Source organism: Malaya genurostris, chromosome 3 (assembly GCF_030247185.1).
Source record: "Malaya genurostris strain Urasoe2022 chromosome 3, Malgen_1.1, whole genome shotgun sequence".
NCBI classification, from domain to species: domain Eukaryota; kingdom Metazoa; phylum Arthropoda; class Insecta; order Diptera; family Culicidae; genus Malaya; species Malaya genurostris.
In genome coordinates, this window is record NC_080572.1 from 138732498 (window position 1) to 138759052 (window position 26555).

Here is a 26555-nt window from a genome sequence, read left to right on the forward strand (position 1 = left end):
GGCATGAAACAGGAACCAGTGAGGACCAAGCTCACCTTGTGACGACCTTGACATTTAGTTAAAAGTTACTTTAAAAATGATAACTTATAAGGAAAACAAATTAAAATTTTGCGCAGAGGTACGTAGTACTACTCATAATAAACCATATAAGATAATATAATATAATACAACATAATGCAATACAATATAACATAATATAATAAAATACAATATAATATAATAACATAAATAATATGTGAAATAATATGCTATGATGCAATATCACAGTTAATGTCGCAGTGTAAGTTACGCTCTTCTAATAATAATTATATTAATAATAATAATAATAATAATAATAATAATAATAATAATACGTGATGTAATAAACAACAGAATTATATGTTGTAATATACTATGATAAACACTGCACTTTAGGATGGGATTCAACCTACAAGCCATTTCGCACCCTCTCATTCTGCTACTAACGCAGAAGGCGATAGCACCCAGTCGACGCCGTTCTATTTACCAAATGTCATCATAGACGCTCGGGGAGGCATGAGATAGGGACTTGTGAGGACTTAGTTATCTCACCATTTGACGACCCTGTCACAAAAGGTCACGTTTTATGAAACACCCCCCTCCCCCTTGCGTCGTGACGTCTTTTATGGACAGCCCCTAATTGGTTGTAAAATATAAAAAAATATAATTGCTGAAGGCAGGCACATATATGTCTGTTTTCATTTCATTTCATTCTCGCGCGCGTCAAGTGCAATAGCTACCCATTGATATTATTGTCGATATGTGCGTGATTGCTGTCTCTAAAATTATAGCGAGCAAACGTTCTCATTTTAAGTATGTAATATTTAAATGATAACTGTCCTGTATTGAAATATATTAAAAAAAAATAAAACTGCCACCATATGCAACAACCTTAGCGAGATGGGTATTTCGATAGTATCACGAGATGTCATCTATAGATTTAATTTACGTTTTAAACAGCTCAATACATTTATATTCATTTCTATTTCTATTGAATAAATTTACACTACAAAACGATAACTTCCCTAAATCACATAAACTCTGTACCGAACCTAACAACTATCTGATCTTATCCTGGTTTTACTGAACTATGTTTTATGTCTTAAGGTGAAATGTAGCGGAATGCGAAAATCGCGTTTTTGATCAATTATTCAAAAACTAGACCGACCTTCGAAAAACTAAAAACACTTAAGTTTTCGAAATCAAATTTACCATAACTAAGTATTCTTAGAATTTTGAAATTTTGCTTTGCCGAGCCGTAATTGGTTTTTGAAATGTATAAACGGTCACTGTTCCGTCCCACGGGGATGGTTTTAGGACTGAAAAGTAGTATTTGTAGCAGAATTTCACAAAGAATCTAAAAAAGGAAATCCAAATTATAAAATATTATCTAAAACAACCGAAATTTGATAAAGAGTACATAAACTTTACCGCATTTTTTTATTGCTTGCGCGCTGCTGTTTCGTATTGAGGTGGTGCGAGAAATGCACGGTGGGCACGGTGGCATTATATCGTGAGCAAAAATTACATATAAAATTATGACGCGAATTAATGCAGCATTGGGGTTTGTGTTTAAATAAAAACGAGTTGAATACAATAAAATGAGTATTGCAAGAAATCGGTCGCCCAAGGATTAGCACTCTTCAAAAAGACTCCTTTTTATACTCAAAATACTGCTGCCTACACAGATAAAAATATTTTGTGATTTTACATTTATTTTCATGCACATATTTGGAGCATGCAATTGAATGGAAATTTACATTACAAAACGAAGCGGTTTGTAAATAAACAGTCTTGTTCGATGAAAACCTAAATGAATTTTAATGTAATTTTACATCAATCATGATTTTAAATCAGATTTTCGTTTCAACTGATGTCTATTTCATAGTAATATCGATTTACATGTCGTGTAAGTTTCATCTTTTCTTTCTGTGTAACCATAAATTGTATATATTTCAACTTCATACATATCTGGTATTCACTGCTAACTCTTGAATGCGAAAAGTTCATTTCTGTCGTTTTACGTTAAAGTGTTCTAAATTATCAATACTGAGCATACTTGGGGTAACCAAATTCCACATTTACACATTTTAGAAAATAACGTGTAAATTTACATCTTCTAAGAATGACATATACGAGCGTCAAAAATGACTCATTTTAACAGTTGATCTTACGTACATTTAATGAATTTTTAAATATTTTTAAGTGTTGAAGTATGTAAATTTACTAGTCTGCTTTAAAAAATAGTGTATGTTCGACAGATATGTGAATCATTCTTGTAAAATTAAGTAATTTTACGAATTACGTTCTTATGATTTGAGTCTTATGCGGATTTACGTCACCAGTAAATTTCGTAATATTTTGCTGTGTACTCAATATACATGCGGTTTGCTATAGATATATGTGACTGCCGCGCGATCGTGTTGCTTGGGTACATCATGATTCAACTTGTCTTATTATTATTATTATTATTATTATTATTATTATTATTATTATTATTATTAGTATTATTATTATTAGTATTATTATTATTAGTATTATTAATCTTATTATTATTATTATTATTATTTTTATTATTATTATTTTTATTATTATTATTATTGTTATTATGATTATTATTATTATTATTATCATTATAATTATTATTATTATTATTATTATTATTATTATTATTATTATCGTTTCATATTCGAGTAGTGACAAAAAGAAAAGTACAATTCACACAATCGATCAACTAACTGATATTTGGAAGTGTGAAGGAAGCGTGCCAGTTTTGTCGTGAATACGACTTACTTTACTATGGGGTGCCTTTTCAAAATTTACCCTCTGAGAGAGTGATAAGTTTTTGATCGTGAATATCTCTTGTTGTATCTACCGAATCAACATAATTTTTGCTACATGCCATCGGAAATATGATCACAATTTTATGATAAAATATTCAGTTGTGTGACATAATCTCAAATAGTTCAAAATTAAACTTTTCTGAAATGTTTGGTATAAACGAGTATCAAAGAGTATAATTCATTAGGCGCGTTTGCCTTTGTCGTATTTTGAAAGCTCATAGCTCTGTGAAAGGATTTATATAATCTAACTACCAATATAATCGAAATTTTTCTTCTTAAGCGTGTATAGAAAAAGCATTGAAGTATTTCAATAGTACACAATTGAAAAACCTGTCTCATTTGACCCATGTCAACACGAGCCAATCAGAACGCGTTCTGAGGAAGAGAACAAAATATCTGCTGCTGTACAACAAATCGTTCGAGAAAATGTTCCGAACAGTGTTTAATATCGTAGTGAGTTCCACAATTTGGTCATTCTGAAAGGCAGGAATGAATCCCGTACAGCATCCGGATAGTTTTTTTTCAATGAAATGCAAATCCGAAAGGAAATAATCGAAATTAAAATTATATGCTGCCATTTTTATAGCCGTTAGGACCGCCCATTAGTGGAAAAGCTACAAACGAAATCAGGTAAAAACAAGCCTCTCAACATGCACGAAGTGCGTGGAATCCCGGAACACATACGCTCGATGGAAATCCCAAAAATATTTACAAGTAAGTTCAGGCATATTAACTCTGAGAAAATATTTTACACGGACGGATCACGAATTGAAGAGGCTACTGGGTTTGGTATATTCAACAATAATGTTTCGGTCTCATTTAAGCTTCAAGAACCTGCATCTGTTTATATAGCAGAGTTAGCAGCAGTTCATTATAGTTTGAATGTAATTGTCACATTATCTCCAAACCATTATTTTCTTTTCACGGATAGTCTGAGTGCAATTGAAGCTATTCGCTCAAACGCTGCTTGCCAAAATGAACCTTTTTTCTTGGGCAAAATAAAACAGTGCCTGAACGACATATTGAATAAAAATTATCAAATCACAATAGTTTGGGTTCCGGCTCATTGCTCCATTCCAGGCAATGAAAGAGCCGATAGTTTAGCCAAACGTGGTGCTATTGAGGGTGAGATTTATGAGAGACCGATTGCTTTCAACGAATTCTATAGCGCATCTCGCCAAAGAACACTTGGCAGCTGGCAAGCTTCTTGGGATAAAGATGATCTGGGTCGGTGGATGCACTCAATTATTCCTAAAATATCGACAAAGGCATGGTTCAGGGGACTGGATGTGAGTAGAGATTTCATTCGTGTGATGTCCAGACTCATGTCCAATCACTACACGTTAGATGCACATCTCCTTCGAATTGGACTTTCCGAGACTAATCATTGTGCTTGCGGCGAAGGTTACCGCGATATTGACCATGTTGTTTGGACATGCGTGGAGTTTCGTGATGTCAGATCTCAACTAATAAATTCCTTGCGTACCCAAGGTAGACTATCCAATGTCCCAGTTCGCGACATTCTTGCTTGTCGTGACCTTCCATACATGAAACTTCTTTATCATTTCATTAAATCCATTGGAGTTCCAATTTAAATTTTATTTTATGTTAGACTGTTTTCTCTTCCATGAGTTCAACCAATAGCCAACTATAGGATATTGAATATAAGTGGTGAACTGATACAAACAAACCTGAAATAGTTATAAGATCATGTACAAAATAAATGTATTTCATTTAATGTAATTTAAAATAGCAATTCGTTTGATAAAAACAGTGTTTAGATTAACTAATGAGTACCAGCATACTAATATGATATTCGAAATGTATTAGGTTTAAACTACTATGTATTGTGGATGCCATGGCGAAGAAAAACTTATGTATATTGCCTATGAAATAAACGTATTTATGAAAAAAACCTCTCAACAAAAATTGGATCAGTTTGGATTCTATCGCAACTGCGAGCAGATTTTTTTGGATCGTTTGCAAAGCTAGTTTCGCTTCCGACAAGAGCGATTACGTCACAGCTGCCAGTCATTTGCATTGGTGAAAAAGCAACGGTGGAGAGCATTACACAAAATCAGCCGTTCTAATGGGTTAAAAATGTTTTTGCGAAAAATGTGAAAAAGGGGAATGCTTGCATAATTCATACAATTGATCAACTAATTGATATTCGGAAGTGTTAAGAACATGTCAGTTGTTTTCGTATTCACGACATCCAGTTATGTCTTTGACATTACCCACCCGCCTTTTTTTTATTCACGACATCAGAGACATAAACTGACATAACCCACCCGCCTTTTTCATACACTTAACCTTACTTACAAATCAACTTATTTCATATACTCCAGTTGTATCCTTTATGCCCCGTTTACACTTCTGCTGGCTGCCAGCATGCTGGTGTCAGAGTACTGCCCTCTTAGGAAAAAAACGTTCAATGGTGGTCCTTCGTTGGTCTAATATTTTGTATCAATGGACCACAGTTGAACGTTTTTTCCTAAGAGGGCAGCACACTGACACCAGCATGCTGGCAGCCAGCAGAAGTGTAAACGGGGCATTATGTCTGAATCGCCAATGCGATATTCTCTATTCCGTAGATATCCACTTCTATCCCGAACATCAGTTCGCGGCATTCCCTCATTACTTTTCTTTGTCATCCAGCTGGTTAGAACTCTTTTAGTGAACCAATTAGTTTTATTGATTTCTACAGTTTTGAAAATTTACTGAAGAACAATGCTTCCTAAAACTACATAGTTTTAAGCTTTATGCAAATCATAAATAAAATAATCGGAAAATGTTGCTAATGCAGTTTTTAGAATTTTTGAAACAAGTTCATATGAAACCACATTAAAATTTAGTTGATATGATGTTTAGTTTATGGTATCGTAACAAAATTTTGTGCAAAAACGGGCTATGCTATAAAGAACATTATATTTAAAAATATGCACATTTTGAAACGCAAATTAGTTAAAAAACGAACGTTAACAATAAAATCACCTGCCATTATCATAATTTTTCCTAGTTCATCAAGAATAGAAGGTACGACTTTTTGTTCAAAAACAGTTTTAATATCGCGTTATGCCATTATGGCGTGTAGATTTGGTAGAAGTAAACAAGAGAAAATTAGTGGTAAAATAATGTTAAATATTTCTATTATCGAATTTGAGTTTGAAAATGTTGATTGTTTAAAAAGTAGAAAGGATAATAAATTTAATACATATTTGAATTTAAATTTGAAAATGTTGATTGTTTAGAAAGTAGAAAGGATAATAAATCTAATACAAAAAATTCAATTACATCACCTTACCTAATGGACCAAGAGGTATGGGTAATGGGGTTATAGACAGAGAAGCGTCCTTTTCTCGGTGTTTGGTTTCCTTTTCCGGTTCTGGTGGGCTCTTTCGGGATGGTTTATCATCTTCAATTATTTCCAGCAGGGCATGCTAAAAGTAGTAGTTTTGATTATATGTGGATACTTGCGTATGCATAACATGTTTTACGTCAGGTTGGCGAATTGCCTCCAACGGTGCAAGATATTGTACAAGTTTGGTTGATAACTGATGCCACATCACCGATGCTTCGCAGTATCCACATTCCTAATTAGAAAACAGATTGATCTAAATTGAAATAAGAAATATCAAGAGTAGTGATTTGTGAGGCTGTATAAAATTAATGGCTGATAACTCAAAGTTACCGTATAACGTCTTATGATTTGCCATATTTTTTAATTTCCCATATAGAAAGGTTATGAAACCGAATATAGAAAGGTTATGAAAGTACGTATGTAACATTTTTTTTCTCGGAGATTGCTGTACTAATTTTCATGCACGGATATTGAAATTAAAAGTCTTGTAGCCTCCTACACAGTTCCGGATATTTATTCAAAATCCACTTCCGGTTCCGGAATTTCAGAGCGATATAAGCAAAAATAAGCAAATAAGTGCATTTCTTTTCTCAAAGATAGCTGAACCGATTCTAACAGATTCAAATGAAAGGTATAATTATCCCATATTAAGATCCAGAATTTTATATCGATCCGACTTCCGGTTGAAAAATAACATTTAAAATTAGAATTAGGTTCAAGAATCCAATTTAAAATTACTTCCTCAATTTTCTCTGAGATGGCGGGACCGGTTTTAGCAACCTTGTGTTGAAATTTTTTTACTGTCACTTAAAGCGGTGAAACAAAATACGTAAAAAACTTTCTTCGTTGGACTTGTAACTACTCCAGTCGGTAGCCAGACAACCACACAAACCGATTCCGGCTATCCAGGTTCACAACTTCTGATTTCGAAAGCACCAAAAATAGCGGTCATGTATTCCAAAATGGATCTCACTCACTTTACTTGACCGATTTTCACTAATTTCGGATCAAATGAAAAATCTTGTGGTTCCATCTTGAATTTCTCAATTTCATCCCGATCCGGTTCTGAAGTACAGGAGAGAATACTACCCGAAACAATCGGCATAGAACCACGCGACGAAATAAGGACTGCGGTTGGAAACTTGGAACATAGAACTGCAAGTCGCTAGGTTTTGCAGGCTGCGACAGGATAATATACGACGAACTGAATCCTCGCAACTTCGACGTCGTAGCGCTGCAGGAGCTTTGCTGGACGGGACAGAAGGTGTGGAAAAGCGGCTACCTTCTACCAAAGGCACAACGAACGAGCTGGGGCTTTATAGTGCTGGGCAAGATGCGTCAACGAGTGATTGGGTAACAGCCGATCAACTCTAGGATGTGTAAATTGAGAATTAAAGGCCGTTTTTTCAACGCCAAACAGCCTGCATGCCGGATCGAACGACAAAGGTCAACGATGTGTCAACTTTGCGGCCTTCCGAGTAATGGTAGTCAGAAGCACTTTCTTCCCGCGCAAGGATATCCACAAGCTCACCTGACCAACAGACCAAAAACCAAATCGACCACCTTTTTATCGACGGAAAATTTTTTTTGGACATGTTCGCACCTACCGCAGCGAAAATATAGATTCGGACCACTACTTGGTTGCTGTATGCATGCGATCAAAACTTTTCACGGTGAGTACCAAACGTCGAAACCGAACGTCGCGGTTTAACATCGAGCGGCTCCGGGATGCTGGAGTAGATCAAGATTAAGCGCAGCAGTTGGCAGTGGCACTACCGATGGAAGAGCAGCTAGGCGCAGCTAGTCATGAAGATGGCTGGAGATACATTCGTCCTACCATAGGTAGAACTGCATTAGCAACGCTATTTATGACGGCTCCGAACATAAAAAACGATTGGTTCGGCGACGAATGTGAACAATTAGTGGCCGAGAAGAATGTAGCTTGGGCAAGCAAGCTGCAATACCGGACGAGAGCAAACGAGGAGCGATACAGACCGACGCGGAACAGATTAAGCTCGGTATACCGTAGAAATAAGCGTCAACAGGAAGACCGAGATTGCGAAGCGATGGAACAGCTGTTCCGTGCTAATGACACAAGGAAGTACTACGAGAAGGTGAACCGTTCGCGCAGAGGCCAGGCCGATATGTGCAAGGACACCAACGGGTATCTTCTCACGAACGACTGTAAGGTGATCGAGAGGTGGCGGCAGTATTTCGACTAGCACGTCAATGGCGATGTGGTGGAATACGAAAGTGGCGGCGCGATAACGAACGGAAACGCGTGCGGAGAATGATAGACTAAGCCGGTTAGCCGGGTGAAAAATAATAAGGCCGCTCGCGTTGATCAACTACCACGCGAGCTATTAAAACACGGTTGTAATGCACTAGTGAAATCACTGCGCAGGGTTGTTACCAAGATCTGAGAGGACGAGGTTTTACCGGAGGAATGGGTATAAGGAATCGTATGTCCCATCTAAAAAAATGGTGACAAGCTGGTTTGCTGCAATTACCGCGCGATCACTCTGCTGAGCGCCGCTACAAGGTACTCTCAAAATCTTATGCCGTCGACTTTCACCGACTGCAAACAAATTTGTGGAACAATATCAGGTAGGATTTATTGACATGCTACCACGGATCAAGTGTTCGTCATCTTATTCATCGATTTCAATTCAGCATCGATACAATCGATCGAGATCAGCTATGGAAAATCATGCACGACTACATATTCTCGGACAAACTGATACGATTGGTCAAGGCTACAATGTATCGAGTGATGTGCATTGTTCAAGTATCGGGGATAAACTCGAGTCACTTCGAATTCAATTCAGCATTGTAAAGGAGGGTGCGATAAGACCAGCAATAGTAGCCACGAGTGGCACGGTTTTCCGAAAGCCCGTCCAGCTACTTGGTTTCGTTGACGATATTGACATCACAGCACGCAACTGAAAGCTGAGGCCAAGCGGATCAGACTAGACATCAATGTGTCAAAGACAAAGTACGTGAAAGGCGGGGGTTCGTAAATAAGATAATGTCAGCCACCCATTACAAGTTCTGATTGGCTACGATGAAATCGAAATGGTCGACGAGTTCGTGTACTTGGGCTTACTGGCGACTGCCGATAATGACACCAGCAGAGAAATTCAGAGACGCATATTGTCAGGAAATCGTGCTGACTTTCGACTGCGCAGGACGCTACGATCGAGCAAAATTCGCCGTCGTACGAAGTTAACTATCCACAAAACGCTGATTAGAACGCTGATCCTCTACGGGCACGAGTTCTGGACAATGCTTGTGGAGGATCTATGTGCACTGGGAAGGTATTGTGAACCATCTTTGGCGGAGTGCGGATGGAAGACGGTACGAGGAGAAGGCGATTGAACCATGAACTACACCAGTTGCTGGGAGAACCAACCCTCGTAAAAATGGCCAAGGTCGGGAGGTTACTGTTTGCCGGTCATGTTGTTAGAATGTCGGAAGACAAATCGGTTAAAATGATCCTCGATAATGATCTGACCGGTATAAAAAGGGGCGCGCAGCGGGCAAGATGGATCGATCTAGTTAAGGATGACCTGCGGACCCTTCGCAGCTACCGAGGCTGGAAGCGAATAGCCATGAATCGAGTTGAATGGAGACACCTCCTGTATACAGCAGAGACCCGCGTGGTGTGTGTGTGTGTATGTTTGTGTGTGTGTATCTGTCAAATAATCTCACTAGGTTTTCTCGAAGATGGCTGAGCCGATTTTGAAAAACTTAGATTTAAATAAAAGGTCTCATGGTCCCATACGGAATTCCTGAAATTCATCCGGATCCGACATCCGGTTCCGGAGTTATAGGGTAAAGTGTGTTCAATATTGTACACCGTCACTTAAACGGGCAAAAAAAACACGTGAAAAATTTCCTAAACTGGTCTCTAAACTACACAAATCGATAGTCGTTATCAGTAGGTAACTAAATCGGTAGTCATTATCAGTAGGCAACTAAACAAACTGATCCCGGCTATCCTGGTTCCCGGTGTCAAATTATCTCACTCTATTTTCTCGGAGATGGCTGAACCGATTTTGACAAACTTAGATTCAAATGAAATGTTTCATGGTTTCATACGGGATTCCTGAAATTCATCCGGATCCGCTTTGCGCTTGAGTTATAGGATAAAGTCAGTTCAATATTGTACACCGTCACTTAAACCGGCGAAACAAAAACCGTAAAAAACGTTGTAAACTCTACTCAAAATTGTTATTCTCAATCTTAGGCTCAAATGAAATGTCTTATGGTCCTACCAAAAATCACAGCATATTTTCGGATACAACTAACATTTAAATCGTCATTTAGAGTGCCGTGGCAAAATTGCATTAAATTTTTAAAATTTGAATAAAAATCAGTAGAGTTTGTACGTCACGTTAGTAGGTGGCCGTACGAACCAACTTCGATTATACCGATTCTCGGGTTCCGGTGCCGGAAGTGCATATAATAGTGAACCCACTTCGTTTTCTTAAGGATGACCTTTGCGAGCAAAGTACTAGTAAATGTTATACTAGTAAATGCACATGCAACTCCTTGGTTTCTTTCAAAAATCGCCATTAGGTGGATTGAATCAGATTGTTATATATGATACGACTTACTTTAGTATGGGGCACCTTTTCAAAAGTTACCCTGTACAAGAATGGTCAGAACTTTATCACTAATATGTTCTGATGTACCTAACCCGACAACATAATGTTTTCTACAAGCTATCGGAAATATGATAAGGAATTTGTAATTGAACCATAAATAATTGAAAAACAAAGTTTTCTAAAACATTTTTTTAAATAATAAGGAAAATTCATCACCTTTGCTTGCCTTTTTCGCACCCGGTCGACGGTTTTGAGGTAGTCAAGCACATATCAGTTTCGATTATGACGGAGTATGACAAGTAAACTTTGATTGAAATTCGTTCATTTCATCTAGTGCTTTATACGCAACTGGATGTCGAGGTGAGGTTCTCCCGCCAACATCAGTAAGAACAAACCAAGTATAAAGCCTCAAATTCTTAGGCCGTGCTTTCATTTGGACTTCGATCTTCGGAAGCAGAAGACGCCAGTAATGAGAGCATACTTTTAACGTGGTACAAAACCTCAAACGCTCAGGGCGTGCTCTCATTTTGACTTCGGTCGTCAGGTGGTATAATACGCTTAGGTCGTTTTTGTCGTGAATACGACTTACTTTACTATGGGGTGCCTTTTCAAAATTAGCCATATGGAAGAATGGGCAGAACTTAATCGTAAATATCTCGACTTGTATTAATGGTAGCAACATAATTCTTTCGCCATTTCATCAAAAATATGATCAGGAATTTATGATAATATTTTGAACAGTGTGAGATAACCACAAACAACTCAAAAATTAAGTTTTCTCAAAATTTCAAAATAATGCGGAAAACTCTACTTTCGCTTGGGTTTTTCGCGCAAGGACGACATTTTTGAGGTAGTCAGGCACATATCTTCAACTGAATGCGTATAAAAGGGGAACCGTGGTGAAAATCGATCATTTCTTTTCGTGCGTTCGATGGAAGCAGACGTCGTGGGAGTTAAACCTTCAACCAGCAGCGACGGAGAGAGTGCCTTCTGCGTGGTTAAAAACTCAAACGCTCAGGTAGCAACTTTCATTCGCTTGCTGGCCTTCAAGGCGAGCAGACTGCCATCGCGAGAGTTAAACCATCAGCGACGGAGAGAGCGCTTTCTGCGTGGATAAAAGCTCAAACGCTCAGGTAGCAACTTTCATTCGCTTGCTTGCCTTCAAGGCGAGCAGACTGCCATCGCGAGAGTTAACTCTCGCGAGACTGCCATCAACCAGCAGAGACTGCCATCAACCAGCAGCGACGGAGAGAGCGCCTTCTGCGTGGTTAAAACCTCAAACGCTCAGGTAGCAACTTTCATTCGCTTGCTGGCCTTCAAGGTGAGCATACTGCCATCGCGAGAGTTAAACCATCAACCAGCAGCAACGGAGAGAGCGCCTTCTGCGTGGTTAAAACCTCAAACGTTCAGGTAGCAACTTTCATTCGCTTGCTGGCCTTCAAGGCGAGCAGACTGCCATCGCGAGATTTAAACCAGCAGCGACGGAGAGAGCGCCTTCTGCGTGGTTAAAACCTCAAACGCTCAGGTCGCAACTCTCATTCGCTTGCTAGCCTTCAAGGCGAGCAGACTGCCATCGCGGGAGTTAAACCTTCAGCGACGGAGAGAGCGCCTTCTGCGTGGTTAAAACCTCAAACGCTCAGGTCGCAACTCTCATTCGCTTGCTGGCCTTTAGAGATGGGAAATATCGAATAAAATCTGTTATCGATATATCTCAATTCAATATCGATATTATCGATAAATATCGATATTTGTCACCATTAAAATGAAAATTTATTAAAACAAGAAAGTATTTTTGATTGCAAAAATTAATTTTAGGTTCACAGCCGAACAAATTACATTTTCAGAAATTGAAATATCCCTGGGCTCCAACAAGCCGTGTTTCCCGCTGTGGAATTGACTTCCAGCGTCTTTTTTTTGCTAGAATTATCAAAAGACGCTGTGCCATAAATTTCTGTGTAATTTTCTCAATAAGAGAAAATATCTGTTTTCTCTGGTGCTTGCTCAATACTTAGCATACACGCTGCCAACAAAATACTTAACATTAAGTACTGTTCGCCCTTTACAAGAGTTGCGTGCAGGAAGTCAATTTTAACAGACCCTGTTAGCTTGGAGCGAAATTAGTCTTCAGTCCAGTAACGCCATCGCACGGCATCACATTCAACATATCATGTCATTTGTATGGGCGCGTATTATTCGTGCGCGCAAGAGATGCCAGGTAAAAATTTCAAATATCTGCAGACAGGGTCTGTAAATCTGAAGCAATTTCTCTATAAAGTATGACACGCAAAACTGACTTGGCGAGCAAAAAAAAACAAAGGTCGCGGAAATTTCAAAAGTCTGTAAATATAGACGAAAGTCTGTGAGAATTTCAAAAGTCTGTAAAAGTCTGCGAGAATTTCAAAAGTCTGCAAAAGTCTGCACAACAAAAAATGTCTGCAGCACTATACCCCAAATCTGCAGATTTACAGACAAATCTGCAGACCTGGCATCTCTGGTGCGCGCCAAACGAATTTGACATTTCTCTTCCCTACTTCTATGTATGAGATTCAATGCGAACTCGCCTGAGGGTGCCATCAGATCCTGTCAGCTTAGAGCAAAATCAGTCTTCAGTTCAGCAACGCCATCGCATGGCATTACATTCAACATACCATGTCAATTGTATGGGTGCGCAGTGCTGCTATTTTGGCGCGCACGAATTTGACATTTCTCTCCCCTACTTCTATGTACGATATTCGATGCGGACTCACCTGAGGGCGCCATGTTCGCAAAAAAGTATGTTGCCAATGGTTTGTTCGGGAAATGTGAGAGCTGGATATCTTGTTAATATGATGTCTTTGGTGCCATGCTCGCTAAGAACGATGTTGCCAATGATTTGTTCGTGAAATGTGAGAGCTGGATATCTAGTTAATATGATGTCTTGGATTTTAGGTAAGATTTTATTAACGTATTTTTGAACATAGCCTAAATATCTAATATTAGATCAAAACTACACGAGCGAAGTAATAATATGAAATTTTAATTTTACTTAACTCCATGGTTGCAATATCGAATATCGATATTTTTCGTCAGTGCTCTGAATTATCGATGTCGTCGATATCGTGGCAATGTCGATATTATCGATAAATATCGATAAGTTTCCCATCTCTACTGGCCTTCAAGGCAAGCAGACTGCCATCGCGAGAGTTAAACCATCAACCAGCAGCGACGGAGAGAGCGCCTTCTGCGTGGTTAAAACCTCAAACGCTCAGGTAGCAACTTTCATTCGCTTGCTGGCCTTCAACGCGATCAGACTGCCATCGCGAGAGTTAACTCTCGCGAGACTGCCATCAACCAGCAGAGACTGCCATCAACCAGCAGCGACGGAGAGAGCGCCTTCTGCGTGGTTAAAACCTCAAACGCTCAGGTAGCAACTTTCATTCGCTTGCTGGCCTTCAAGGCGAGCAGACTGCCATCGCGAGAGTTAAACCATCAACCAGCAGCAACGGAGAGAGCGCCTTCTGCGTGGTTAAAACCTCAAACGCCCAGGTAGCAACTTTCATTCCCTTGCTGGCCTTCAAGGCGAGCAGACTGCCATCGCGAGAGTTAAACCAGCAGCGACGGAGAGAGCGCCTTCTGCGTGGTTAAAACCTCAAACGCTCAGGTCGCAACTCTCATTCGCTTGCTGGCCTTCAAGGCGAGCAGACTGCCATCGCGGGAGTTAAACCATCAGCGACGGAGAGAGCACCTGCCATCATTTGGTTTTCGGTAGTCATAACGAGAAGTTCAATTTTCAGATTTTAGTTCCGCAATATAGGTTTAGAATTCAGAGCCTGCGTGCTGAAACTGGATTCTGGAACTGTATTCCGGAACTAATTTGAGTTTCGAAATTGTAATTCTAGAATTGAAACTGGATTCTGAGTCTGTTATTGGTTCTAAATTTAGTTCTTGAACTCAGGATCCAGTTCTTTATTCCAAACTTCTTCTATTCGGTTCTTTTTAGAACCATAATAATACTCCTAAAGAATTATGCGGAAATTTACTTTACTGTACTCTATAAAACCCATTCTGGTAGTCATGGCGAAAAATCGTCTTCATGTTTTAGAGCTTAGTTCTGGAATATGGGTTTAGAATTCAGAGTCTGCGTGCTGAACTAACTCAAATCGTCACCATTTTTTTATTATAAAGAACTGCTTATTTCATAGTAGTGCGTTTCAGAATGTTTAATGTAACTAATCTGTAATTTAGTCTAGGCGCATCGTTTAAATTTCTAGTAAAGAAAGAGGGGAAAGTTGCACAATTCGAACAATCGATGAACTACCAATTCGAATTCGGAAGCATAAATAAAGCGTGTCATATTCGTATTCACGACATCCAGTTATGTCTCTGACATTACACACCCGTACTTTTTTATTTTTACTTCAATCGTCGAAAGGAGAATTTAGTTACAAAATTATGTTTCAGGAGCTTAGTTCCAGAATACAGGTTATAGAATTCAGAACATGTTGGAACTGGATTCCGGAACTGAATTCAGTTTCGAAACTAGTTCAAAAACTAAATTGCAATTGAACTCTGAGCCTGTTGTAAATGCTGAATGTAATTCTTGAACTCAGGTTTAGTCCCTAATTTCTGAATTCTTTGAGTCGGTTGTTTTTAGAGTCATTAACATATTCCCAAAGAACTATGCGAAATTTTACTTTACTGTACTATATGCGGTCCTTTTTTCAAATAGTTGGAGTCGTAGTTGTTGTAGGAACTTTCTATTAATTTCCTATATAAAATGCATAGAAACGACTCAATTTCTGGGGGAATCGTTTCAAATAGTACTGAAAAGGGGAAAGCTGACATAATTAATACAAGTGATCAACTAATTGATTTTCGAAAGTAAGAAGAAAGCGTTCCAGTTATACTCGTATTCACGACATCCAGTTATGTGTGTGACTTTACACACTCGCACTTTTTTTTACATCCGGTTTTAATCTTCTAACAGTCGTTTGTCGGGTAAAATAATATTAAAACATGCCTCAAAACTATTCCAACCGGTAGTCATTGCGAGTATAATGTTTTCCATTAGTACGTTTATTTCTTAAGTCAGTTTACATAAGCTTTCCTTGGCCATAGCATCACTTTTACATAGAATTCTTATCCTATTATAATTATAGTCACAACGATTTGAATTTAATAACAAAACATATTACTCTTATATTCTAAATATCATATTAGGTATTTCGTCATTTATTACTCAATCTGATCAAGAATACTATTCGAACAAAACGATTAACTGCCATAAATTAAAAAAATTATCTGTTATTTTTATACATTTTGTTGATAGTTTTTTTGTATCAGTACGTCATTCTATTTAAATTTAACTATTGGTTGAACTAATGGACGCAGTTGGTGTCAGAACTATATTTTGAAAGGGTACCTTGTGGCCTTGTACTGCTGCTTAAAACTACCGTCGCTTTCAAAAATGTACTGTAGCTTCCTACCACCAACGAAAATATGTATTCTATTGCGGACAAAAAAAATCATTTTAGGGGCTGGGATCTACTAGGAGATTGATAGTACCTACTAATTTTCTCTGGACATTAACAGCCTAGATGCCGTGTGTAATCCGGCGGGAAAAAATGAGCCAAGAATAGATCCACCGGGTTCCTGCTTCCATATCGCAAAAGGCGACAATTTCAGGAGTTTCTCTTCTTCAGTTATCAGATATTTTCAACGTTTCACTTCTGATTACTATATTTTATTAAATCGTTTCTCCATTCAACTTGTCAATTTCAGGTTAGTTTTGGAGAAATGTTTTATTTGGTATGTTTTCTTCTTCCATGTTATTACATGTCTTTCAAGATTATATATTGAATGATAAAAATCGACTATTGTGCAAATCCGTTAACAAAGTAAATAACAGAGACAATATAGATTGGAATATTGAATAAATAGTTACTTGTTTGTTAGATAAAATAATAATTTTTCTCGGTAACCAGCAGCCCAGATCAAAAAAATAAAATAAAAAAAATAATAAAGCGAAAATAACAAACAATCAAGTCGTATGTGAAATCTGTTGACCTTTGTTTGATGATTTAAAACGATTTTATAAATTTTTTAAATATATGTCAATACATTGAATCAAATACCTATATTGTCTAATATAGTTTGTAATAGGTAATTCCATTTAGAAAACTTTTGTAATCCACCTAGTGGAGTAATGATGACTTTCTTATATTACTCATATCTCCAAAAATATAATTAAAAGATTCTGATAAGAAATCTTTTTTAAATATTGAATATGTTGAATTAAAAACTTTCTTTGGTATGAACTAACACAACCTTTTCATTTGTGAACCGTTATGTCAAGTTGGTAAAAACTTTTTATTCATTTTGCATCGTCGCACTAAATGATTAAGCACACATTAAACAGCAACCTATGAGTTTTTAAACACTATTCCCGGTACTTCTGGAACCAGTATAGCCGAAGTCGGTTCGTTTAGTAAGTAACTAATATAGCCTACCTATTGAATCAGTTTTGAGCCAAATCTGGAAGAATTTTACTCTTTTCGCATCGTCGCTCTAAATGACGGTGTGAAATTCAATAGCAACCTATGGGACTATGAAAGTTTTTTATTTTATAAGTGACATTATTTAACACATACTAACACACATACATACACACACATACATTGCACAGCACGATGAACTGTATCGAATGATATAGAGCGCTTAGCCCTCCGGGTCCATTTTCACTAGTCAATTTTTCAAATTATTGTATAAATTTTCTATATGAGATAGGCAATAAGTGTACTTTTATAGAAAAGCATCATTGTCATGGTTTTGTAATAAAACTAACAAGTAGGTACAAATGGAAAAAAAGATTTACAAATTTACATATTTTCACCTGAAAACTATAGGTTTAAATGTAACGCTATACCAAATTAAACAAAGTACGCTTGACTGGATCAAAGTCGCACGTGCCGACGCTCACCAGTTTTGCATCGTTTTAGATGACGACTTAAATGTTTTGACACTCATCGCCCTATAACTTCGGAACCGGAAGATGGATCTAGATAAAATTGCACAGTATATTTTTAAAAAATGAAAGCTTTAATTTGAATCATGATTCGTAGAAATCGGATTAGCTGTCGCAGAGAAATCGAAGTGAGTTCCGTTTTGGAACTTTTCTTCACTATTATCGGTGCTTTCGGAAGCGGAAACCGACGAATAGTAGTCCCAAAGTAGTTTTATATATTCATTAACTAACAATATCTAACAACAAGATGAATTTAGTAGTAAGTTTTAAAAAATGGGCATTTCGTTTCGCAATCGCTTGTGAAAAAATACTCAAAACTTGAACATTGGAAGTCAGATCTGGATCAACTTTTCGGGGACTTTCTAAAGGACTTTTTAGTCCTTTCATTTGCTTCTTAGTTTGTAAAAATCTGTTGAAATAATTTCCGAGAAAATTTAGTGCGCATTTACTCATAAATTTGTGCGTATTTACTTCTAATTCCGAAATTGGAAGTCAGATCGGAATAAAATTCAATAGCGATTTATGGCACTATGAGAAATTTCATTTGAATCTATCGGTAGCACCATTTCTGAGAAAAGTGAGTCACAACATGATTTGTTTTATTTTTTTATTTTTTGGTGCATAACACCCTGTAATTCCGGAAGCAGAATTCGAATCGGGATACAATTCAATAGCAATATATGGGACAGTAAGACCTTTCATTTGAATCTTAGTATGTGAAAATCGGTTCATCCATCTCTGAGAAAATCGAGTAACATTATTTGTCACATACACACACAGACAATACACACACATACACATACAGACATTTACTCAGTTCGTCGAGCTGAGTCGAATGATATATGAAACTCGGCTCTTCGGGCCTCGGCCAAGTCAAAAACAGAGAATTTTTTTGTTTGTTACCCGATAATACTCCAAATTTTCCTTCAGTTTTCACGAATAAGAAATGTGAACCCGGGACTTTAGTATCGGATATTGCTGAAACGTTCACTCGAGAAGTCAGTGAGTTTAGTGGTTCATTTGAGCATCTTGAAATCTAGTTCGCACGCGAATAATACCATTACTGAAATTTATACTAACAATTATCCGTCTCCCGTGACAGTGCAGCGCCTTTAGCAATTTTTCTTTGAATTTGTCTCGTCAAGCAAACTCGCACATTAGCGTTACCACAACCGTGGTGTAGAAACTTTGTTTTAAAAACATGGACAGTTCCAGGCAGCGCAGCAATATTGTAGAAAAAAAACCATGGTGTAGAAACTTTGTTATAAAAATATGGACAGTTCCGGGCATTAGTCAGCGCAGCAATGTTGTAGAAACATTGTAATAAAAACATGGACAGTTCCGGGCATTAGTCAGCGCAGCAATGTTGTAGAAACAAAGCTATTTTTTCCACGGACACTAGTCACTGCCACTGGCATAGTGACTGTGATCTCGGCTCTTCTTCAGAACTTCGGGAGAAAGTCGGATGAACTTTCGCCTTAAAATCGCAAGCTCAGGTTGTACTAAAATCTTCGGGCTTCACCCGAAAGTAAATGTTAGGAGCTTATAAACCCATAGTTGGGAAGAGTTAGGAGCCAGTCAGTTTCAAAGAGTTTGCGGAGAGTAGCCGCAAGTCACGGACGTCATAGTTCAGAGCGTAGGCAGTGAAATTTTAGGACGAAATGAAAATATTATTCATTGTGCGATTAAAATTAAAAGGAAAAAGGTCGTTCTCGCGTTAATAATCGTTTTTCAAGTAGTACCATTCTGTGTATAATATCGTTGTGAGAAAAGAATCCGCCAAATGTGGCTGACAGAAAAGCATGAAAGCAGTTTTTTGAATAGTGATAAATAATAGTTAATATCGCATTTGTCAGCACATAGCCTGATGGTAGCAAGTGGAAGAAGAAACATTCACTGAGGGATAATAGCTATTTTTCGTGAACAAAACATACTGCACAAGAAGCGTAGATCCACTTTAGTGTTACCGAGAAAAGATAACAAGTGATAACAGTTTTTTCGAAGATTTTTCTGACATTGTGTAGTTCACCGCCATTGTTTTAAAACCATAATTGTGAAGTAATGAAAGTAAATAAAAGAAGTTTAAACAGGAACAGAAAAAAAGATATTATTATTTCTAATTGTGAAAAACACCCCTCCAATCCTCGACGCACGCCGCTCGGACTGCGCGGCAAAGGCTATTCAACAGTTATGGAGTGCGCAGTAGTATATACGGCCCCTAGTAACAACAAGTGTTGGACTAACATCCCTTCCCATTCCTTCCTTAGCCGATCCACATTCGGGTCTGGTCGGCGTCGGTACTGATCAATGAATTCTGGGGTTCCCAGAAGATGTTTATTGAAGGATGATTTACCAGTCCCAGGTCGGATCATTAATTCCCTGTGCAATTTCACCTAATCCCAACTACCAGGGGTAGTCGCTCAAGCTCATGCTCAAACTTTACTCTAAATATGTATTCTACCGTTTTACTCTATGGTGTTCGCTCAGAAAGTGTGTAGTGAAAGGTTTTTTTTATTCATGCAATTTTATTTCGGTTCATTCGCTTTTCTGCTTGACGTGGTCGTTCAACAAAAAAACTGTTTTAATCCACCTAGTGGTGTAATGGTTCTCATATTACTCATATTTACAAAATTATCTCCAGAAGATTTTGTGACAAATTTTGAATAAAATAAGAAACTTTCTTTGGTTATTAACTCACATAACCTTTTCAAATTGTAAACAGTTATGTCAAGTTGATAAGAATTTTTCTTTATTTTGCATCGTCGCACTAAATGATGAAGGTGTGCTCTATAATTCTATAACCGGAAATTGGACCCGGATGAATTTAAACAGCAACTATGAGACTATAGGAACTTTTATTTGGGCCTGTTTGTGGAAATCGATCAAATCATCTCTGAGAAAATTGAGTGAGTCTCGTTTTAAACTTTTTGACTACTACTTTTGGTACTTCTGGAACCAGGAACTTGGAACCAGTATAGCCAAACTCGGTTCGTTTAGTAAGTAACTAATATAGCCTAAATGACGGTGTGAAATTCAATAGCCACCTATAGGACTACTTTTTATTTTATGAGTGACATTATTTGACACATATTCACACACATACTCACACACATAAAAACACAGGCACATACATTGCACAGCTCGATGAACTGTGTCGAATTATATAGAACACTTAGCCCTCTGGGCCTATTGTCACTAGTAAATTTTTCAGGTGATTGTATAAACTTTCTATATGAGAAAGGCAATAAGCGCACTTTTATTGAAAAGCATCGTTATCATGATCTTGTAATCACACGTTAGTAGGTACAAATTTAATAAAAGAATTAGAAATTGACATATTTTTCACCAGAAATATATAAATTTTAATGTGGCAACCCTGCACGCTATAAGAAATTGAACAAAATACGCTGTGAATGGAGCAAATCCGCACGAACCGTCGCGTACCAGTTTTGCATCGTCATTTTAAATTTGAATGTTTTGACACTCAATGCCCTATAATTTCGGAGCCGGCAGTCATATCAAGATGAAATTGCACATTATATTTAAAGACAATGAGAGCTTTAATTTAAATCATGAATCGTGAAAAACGGCTAAACCGTTGCTGAGAAATCGACGGGAGCTCCGTTTTTGGAGAATTTCTTCACTATTATCGGTGCTTTTGGAAGCGGAAAGCGGGGGCTAGTAGTTCTAAAGTAATTTTATATATTCACTTACTAATCAGATCTGTCAACTAGTTCAGTTTAGCAGTGAGTTTCATAAAAATGTGCATCTCGCTTCACCATCGCTTGTGAAAAAATACTCATGAAATTGAAAATTTTCACTACTCGCACTGTAATACCCGAACCGAAAATCGGATCTGGATCAAATTCTGGGGGACTATTAAAAGAATTCCAAGTCCTTTAATTTGATCTTAGTTAGTAAAAATCGGTTGTAAAATTTCCAAGAAAATTTATTGCATATTTTGTCATAAAATTTCACATATTTCCTTGTAATTCCGAAACCAGAAGTCGGATCCAAATAGAACTCAGTGAAATTGTATAAGGACATAAGACCTTATATTTAAATCTAAGTTTGTGAAAATCGGTTCGGCCATCTCTGAGAAACGTGTGTGACTATTTTTTTTCTTTTTGTGGAGCATATCACCCTGTAATTCCGGAACCGGATGTCGGATCCTTATGAAACTGAGGAACTTTGTATGGGATCTCAAGACCTTTCATTTGAATTCAAGTTTGTTGAAATCGGTTCAACCATCTCTGAGAAAATTGAGTGAAATTATTTGTCACATACACACATACATATATACATACATACACACACAGACATACATTTTGTGTTGGGCAGCAGGGACTATGTCTAAGGGTTTGACGACCACTCCCCCGGCAACTGTTGTAGGCTTGCCTAGGATGTGGTGGGATTTGGCAGTGGGCTCTGCTAATCCTCTATAAAAAGCTGCATGTATCCGCAAGCAAGTTCTACTAAAGCGATCGTGTGCCGCCCAAAGTGCACAAGCTCAGCGGGAGTGCCAACTCGGCACGTTAGGACTAACGCCAGTGAGGTCCTAACTATGGCATACTGGCTACCATACCATCCATGGTTCAGCAAAGAGCTAAAGCTGAACTTGCTGAAGCTACGTATGGCCGTGAACGTAGCTAAAAGGGACCAAGAGGCGTTGATCGTGCGGATTGACAGTGGCGGAAAGTCGGAGAAGTGTTCTGGAACAGAGCGCTTCACCTTCGATACCGATAACAAACAGGATGCGGTCGACTATGCGCTCCGGCTCACGATTGAGCGGAATAATCAGCGCTGGAAATGCGCCAGGGATTCTCCAGGAAGTAAACGCCTCACTCCCAAAACCAAAAGGAGTAAAGACCATGGCGGAAATGATGGGGCGAAGGAACGTGGTGAGGGGCTCAACTCAAACCTCGGCACTCGGCCCCCGGATCCGAGCCATGTAAGCGAACCCGGCGACAATCCATGGCTGAAGGTCGCCAAGAAGAAAAGGGTCCCAAAAGATGCTGGGTAAATTCCCGGGAGCAGGGCTAGGGACAAAGGCGAGGCTTTGTTGGTTAAGGTCGACAAAGAAAAGTACGCCGATGTGCTCAAGGCCATGCGGAGTGAGGCAAAGCTAGCCGAGCTTGGCAAAGAGGTTCGCAGCATCCGTCGCACAAAAACGAGAGATGCTGCTCGAGATAAAAAAGGGAGCACATGTGGGTGGAACGAAGCTTGTTGCTATAGACCAACAAGTCTTGGGCGACACAGCCGTAGTTAGAGCCCTGCGTAGTGAGGTTGCACTCCAGTGCAAACGGTTGGATGAAATCGCTACCGCAGAAGAACTTGCCATGGCCATCAAGGAGCAAGGAGGTGTGGATGTCCCACGGGAATCCATCCGTATGAGAAAACGACCACAGGACACAGCTACATTCAAGCTGTCGGCCACGGATGCTAATAAGGTCCTCAAAGTGGGCAGGCTAAAGGTCGAATGATCGGTATGCCCAGTGACCGCTTACCAACCGCCGACGGTTGACATTCCGGTATTTCGAACCTGGCCACAAGTCGTGGGACTGCAAAGGCCCAGACCGGAGCAACCTCTGCAAGCGTTGCGGCGGCGAGGGGCACAAGGCGTACCCATGTGAAAAAACGCCACGTTGCATGCTATGCGCGAGCAAGAAGAAGGCAACAAACCACGTCACGGGCGGACCTACTTGTCCTACAAGTGGAGGGAGTAAAACAACATGCAAGTAGCACAGCTGAGTCTAAATCACTGTGCAGCTGGCCAGCGACTGCTAGACCAGTCAGTGCCTTAATGGGGCATTGATGTCGCGATTCTCTCGGACCCCTATCACTCACCGGTAGATTACGGGAACTGGGTGTCGGACGAATCCAAGACTGTGGCGTTCTTGACGACTGGTCCATACCCAGTGCAAGAGGTGGTGAAAACGTAAACGGAGGGAGTAGCCGTAGCGAAGGTAAACGGAGTGTATTTCAGTTCACCTGGATGGTCGACAGGTTGATCTGGGCAACGGCTTGGGGCAGCCGCTTCGCCGCTTAAAGGACAGACGTTACTGGAGGCCCTCTCCAAGTTAGACGTCGTGTAAGCGAATGATGGACTGAGAAGTACTTTCCAGTAGAACGGAATCGAGTCGTTTATCGACCTGACTTTCTGTAGTCCCGGCCTAGCCGGAAATTTTAATTGGAGAATTTATGGTGGCTACATCCATAGCGACCACCTAGCCATTCGCTACACGATCGGCCAATTGGCGAGAAGCACAAGGAGGAGTAATACTCGCAAAACTCTAGCGTGGAAGGTGCCTAACTTCGATCGCGAAACGTTTTGCGATGCCCTTGAATTGGAGGAGCACAACGCAAACCTGAGAGGGGACGAGTTGGTCGCTATGTTGTCACGGGAGTGTGACGCGACCATGCCTAGAAAGGCTCAACCGAGGACCAACAGACCTCCGGTCTACTGGTGGAACGAGCAAATTGCACGCCTTCGCGCATCCTGCCTTAGGGCTAGAAGAAGGATGCAACATGTCCGGTCAGCGGAGATGAGGATGGAGAGGAAAACGGCGTTCAAAACGGAGAAGTTATCACTAAACAAGGCTATCGGCGCAAGCGAAAGAGCCTGTTTCGACCAGCTATGTGAGGGAGCCAACTCCAACCCATGGGGTGATACCTACAGGATGGTAATGGCCAAAACGAGAGGGGCGTTAGCACCCCCCAAACGTAGTCCGGCTAGGTTGAAGGAAATCATAACGGTTCTCTTTCCCCACCACGACACGTCCTCCTGGCAGCCAGCCCCGCTACCAGCGAACGATGTTGAAAATGTAACGAACAAGTAGTTGCTCACTGCGGCGAGATATCTCGATACAAAGAAAGCCCCGGGGCCAGACGGTATCCCAAACGTGGCTCTAAAAGCGGCTATAATGACAAAACCGGGCATATTCAGGGAGGTCATGCAGAGATGTCTGGATGAGCGTATGTTCCCAGACATTTGGAAAAGGTAGAGGTTGGTACTATTACCGAAACCTGGGAAACCCCTTTCGATAGGTCCAGCTGTCGAATTTTCTGGTCTTGCTGATCATCAATGGCTTTCATTAAATTAACTGAACTTGCAGTCCTCATCGGCTTCGTTTGAGTTTTGCTGATTCCTGCTATACGTGACAAGTCGAGCCTACCTAATGGTACACGAACCATAAACGCTCCCTCTTGTCGTGCAAGAATTGCAACACTCAAGGCCGAATCTTTTTCCTCCTTCTGTTGTTCCATCCCTTTTGCCGTTTTAGCTTGAAGCAGTTTCGCCGTTTATGGCCCATCTTCCCACACTCGAAACACTGAATGTTCTTTTTAACTCCTATCAGTGCAACCGAAGAGGGAACTGATGTCTTCGCTGTGGATGCTTCCTCGTCCAGGAATAACCGCTTCACCTGCTCAATCGTCATTGCCTCCAGCTCTTCCTTCCTTACGACTGATAGTGCTCCGATGATGTGTTTGAACTCCGTTGGAATGGCCACAAGTAAGGTGTTAACTTTCTCCATCTTTGAAATATGTTCACCCATACCTTCAAGCTGTCGGATCAGTTCATCATGTGCATCAAAAAGTTCCTTTAGCGATTTATATTTGTTTGGCTTGCTACCTAGATTATAGAGTTGTTTTCTAAATCCGAGCATTGCCACCGTGCCTCTGGTTTGGTATATGTTTTGCAGTTTACACATAATTTGTTTCGCATACTCACACGACAAAACATGTGCCATTGCCTCATCTTCGAGAGCCATCCAAAGCTCATTTATCGCCCTATCATCTTCCTTTAGACGATTAGCAAATTTTGTCTGCCTTTCTTCTTCTACTTCAGGTGTTGCACCAGCAACCGGATTGGCAAAATCTTCCTCTTCAGGTGTTTTCTCAAGAGTGTGCAGAAGGCTTTCTTGTATAAGGTGCTGCTCAATTCGCCTTTTCCAAAACGGGAATGATTTTTCGTCTCCCTTGAACATGGGAACTGCAAAACGTCTCATTCGATTTTCCATTTTGCCTGTAGGAAATCAATTTCTACTTATCACAATCTCTGTTCCACAGAAAACTCCGTGTGAACAAAGAAATATTTGTTAAAATTGCTGTCAAAATAAAATTATACAAATTTTCAATAGAAGGCTCTATTCGGAATATTTGCAACTTTCATTTTGCATAGACTAAAACGTAAAATTATTCAATAGAAAACTCTGTCTGAATAATTTTAGATTTCAATCGTGCCTGGGCCCATAACCTGTTGAAGTAAGCGCACAATATAAAAGGAATGGGATGAATTCGTGAGAGAAAACTCTCTCCAAGAATTCTCACCACCGACCAAACAAGCGAAGAGAAGTATTTCTTGAGAAAACCTTCTCCAAGAAATACTTTCCAAAACCCTTTTCTTTACTTACGTTGGAGGTGAAGTCCACCACCCAACAATCAAAAATAGATCGTATTATCTTAATCGTATTTATTAAGAATAACAATTATGTAAGGTTTTCATAATACATCAATCAAATTATCACTCACAAGACTATTATTACTGCTCTGTTTCAATAGCGATGCATATTGTTCTAATCTCTTTATGGTCTACCACTGGGTTCTATGTATTAGTTCAAGCTATGCAAACACACTTTGAGAGGGATATAAACACGTAAAGATATCTAGGTTTACAAATGGTTAAAAGTCTTTGATAAACAAATTGTACTTTAACAATT

General features: G+C 39.2%; 1 protein-coding gene across 5 annotated transcripts in view; it reads right to left on the minus strand.

Moving 5' to 3' along the window:
- Nucleotides 1-26555, minus strand: part of LOC131438980 (protein unc-79 homolog) — a 676107-nt gene that overhangs the window by 444077 nt on the left and 205475 nt on the right. For 3 of the 5 annotated variants that reach the window (XM_058609436.1, XM_058609433.1, XM_058609435.1), the window contains 3 exons: nucleotides 6359-6454; nucleotides 6166-6301; nucleotides 5856-5903 (listed from right to left, as the gene is read on the minus strand). In XM_058609436.1, the coding sequence (XP_058465419.1) occupies nucleotides 5856-5903; nucleotides 6166-6301; nucleotides 6359-6454 (280 nt within the window). The remainder of the gene's footprint in view (nucleotides 1-5855; nucleotides 5904-6165; nucleotides 6302-6358; nucleotides 6455-26555) is intronic. The other 2 variants (XR_009231033.1, XM_058609434.1) reach the window with 2 other exon arrangements.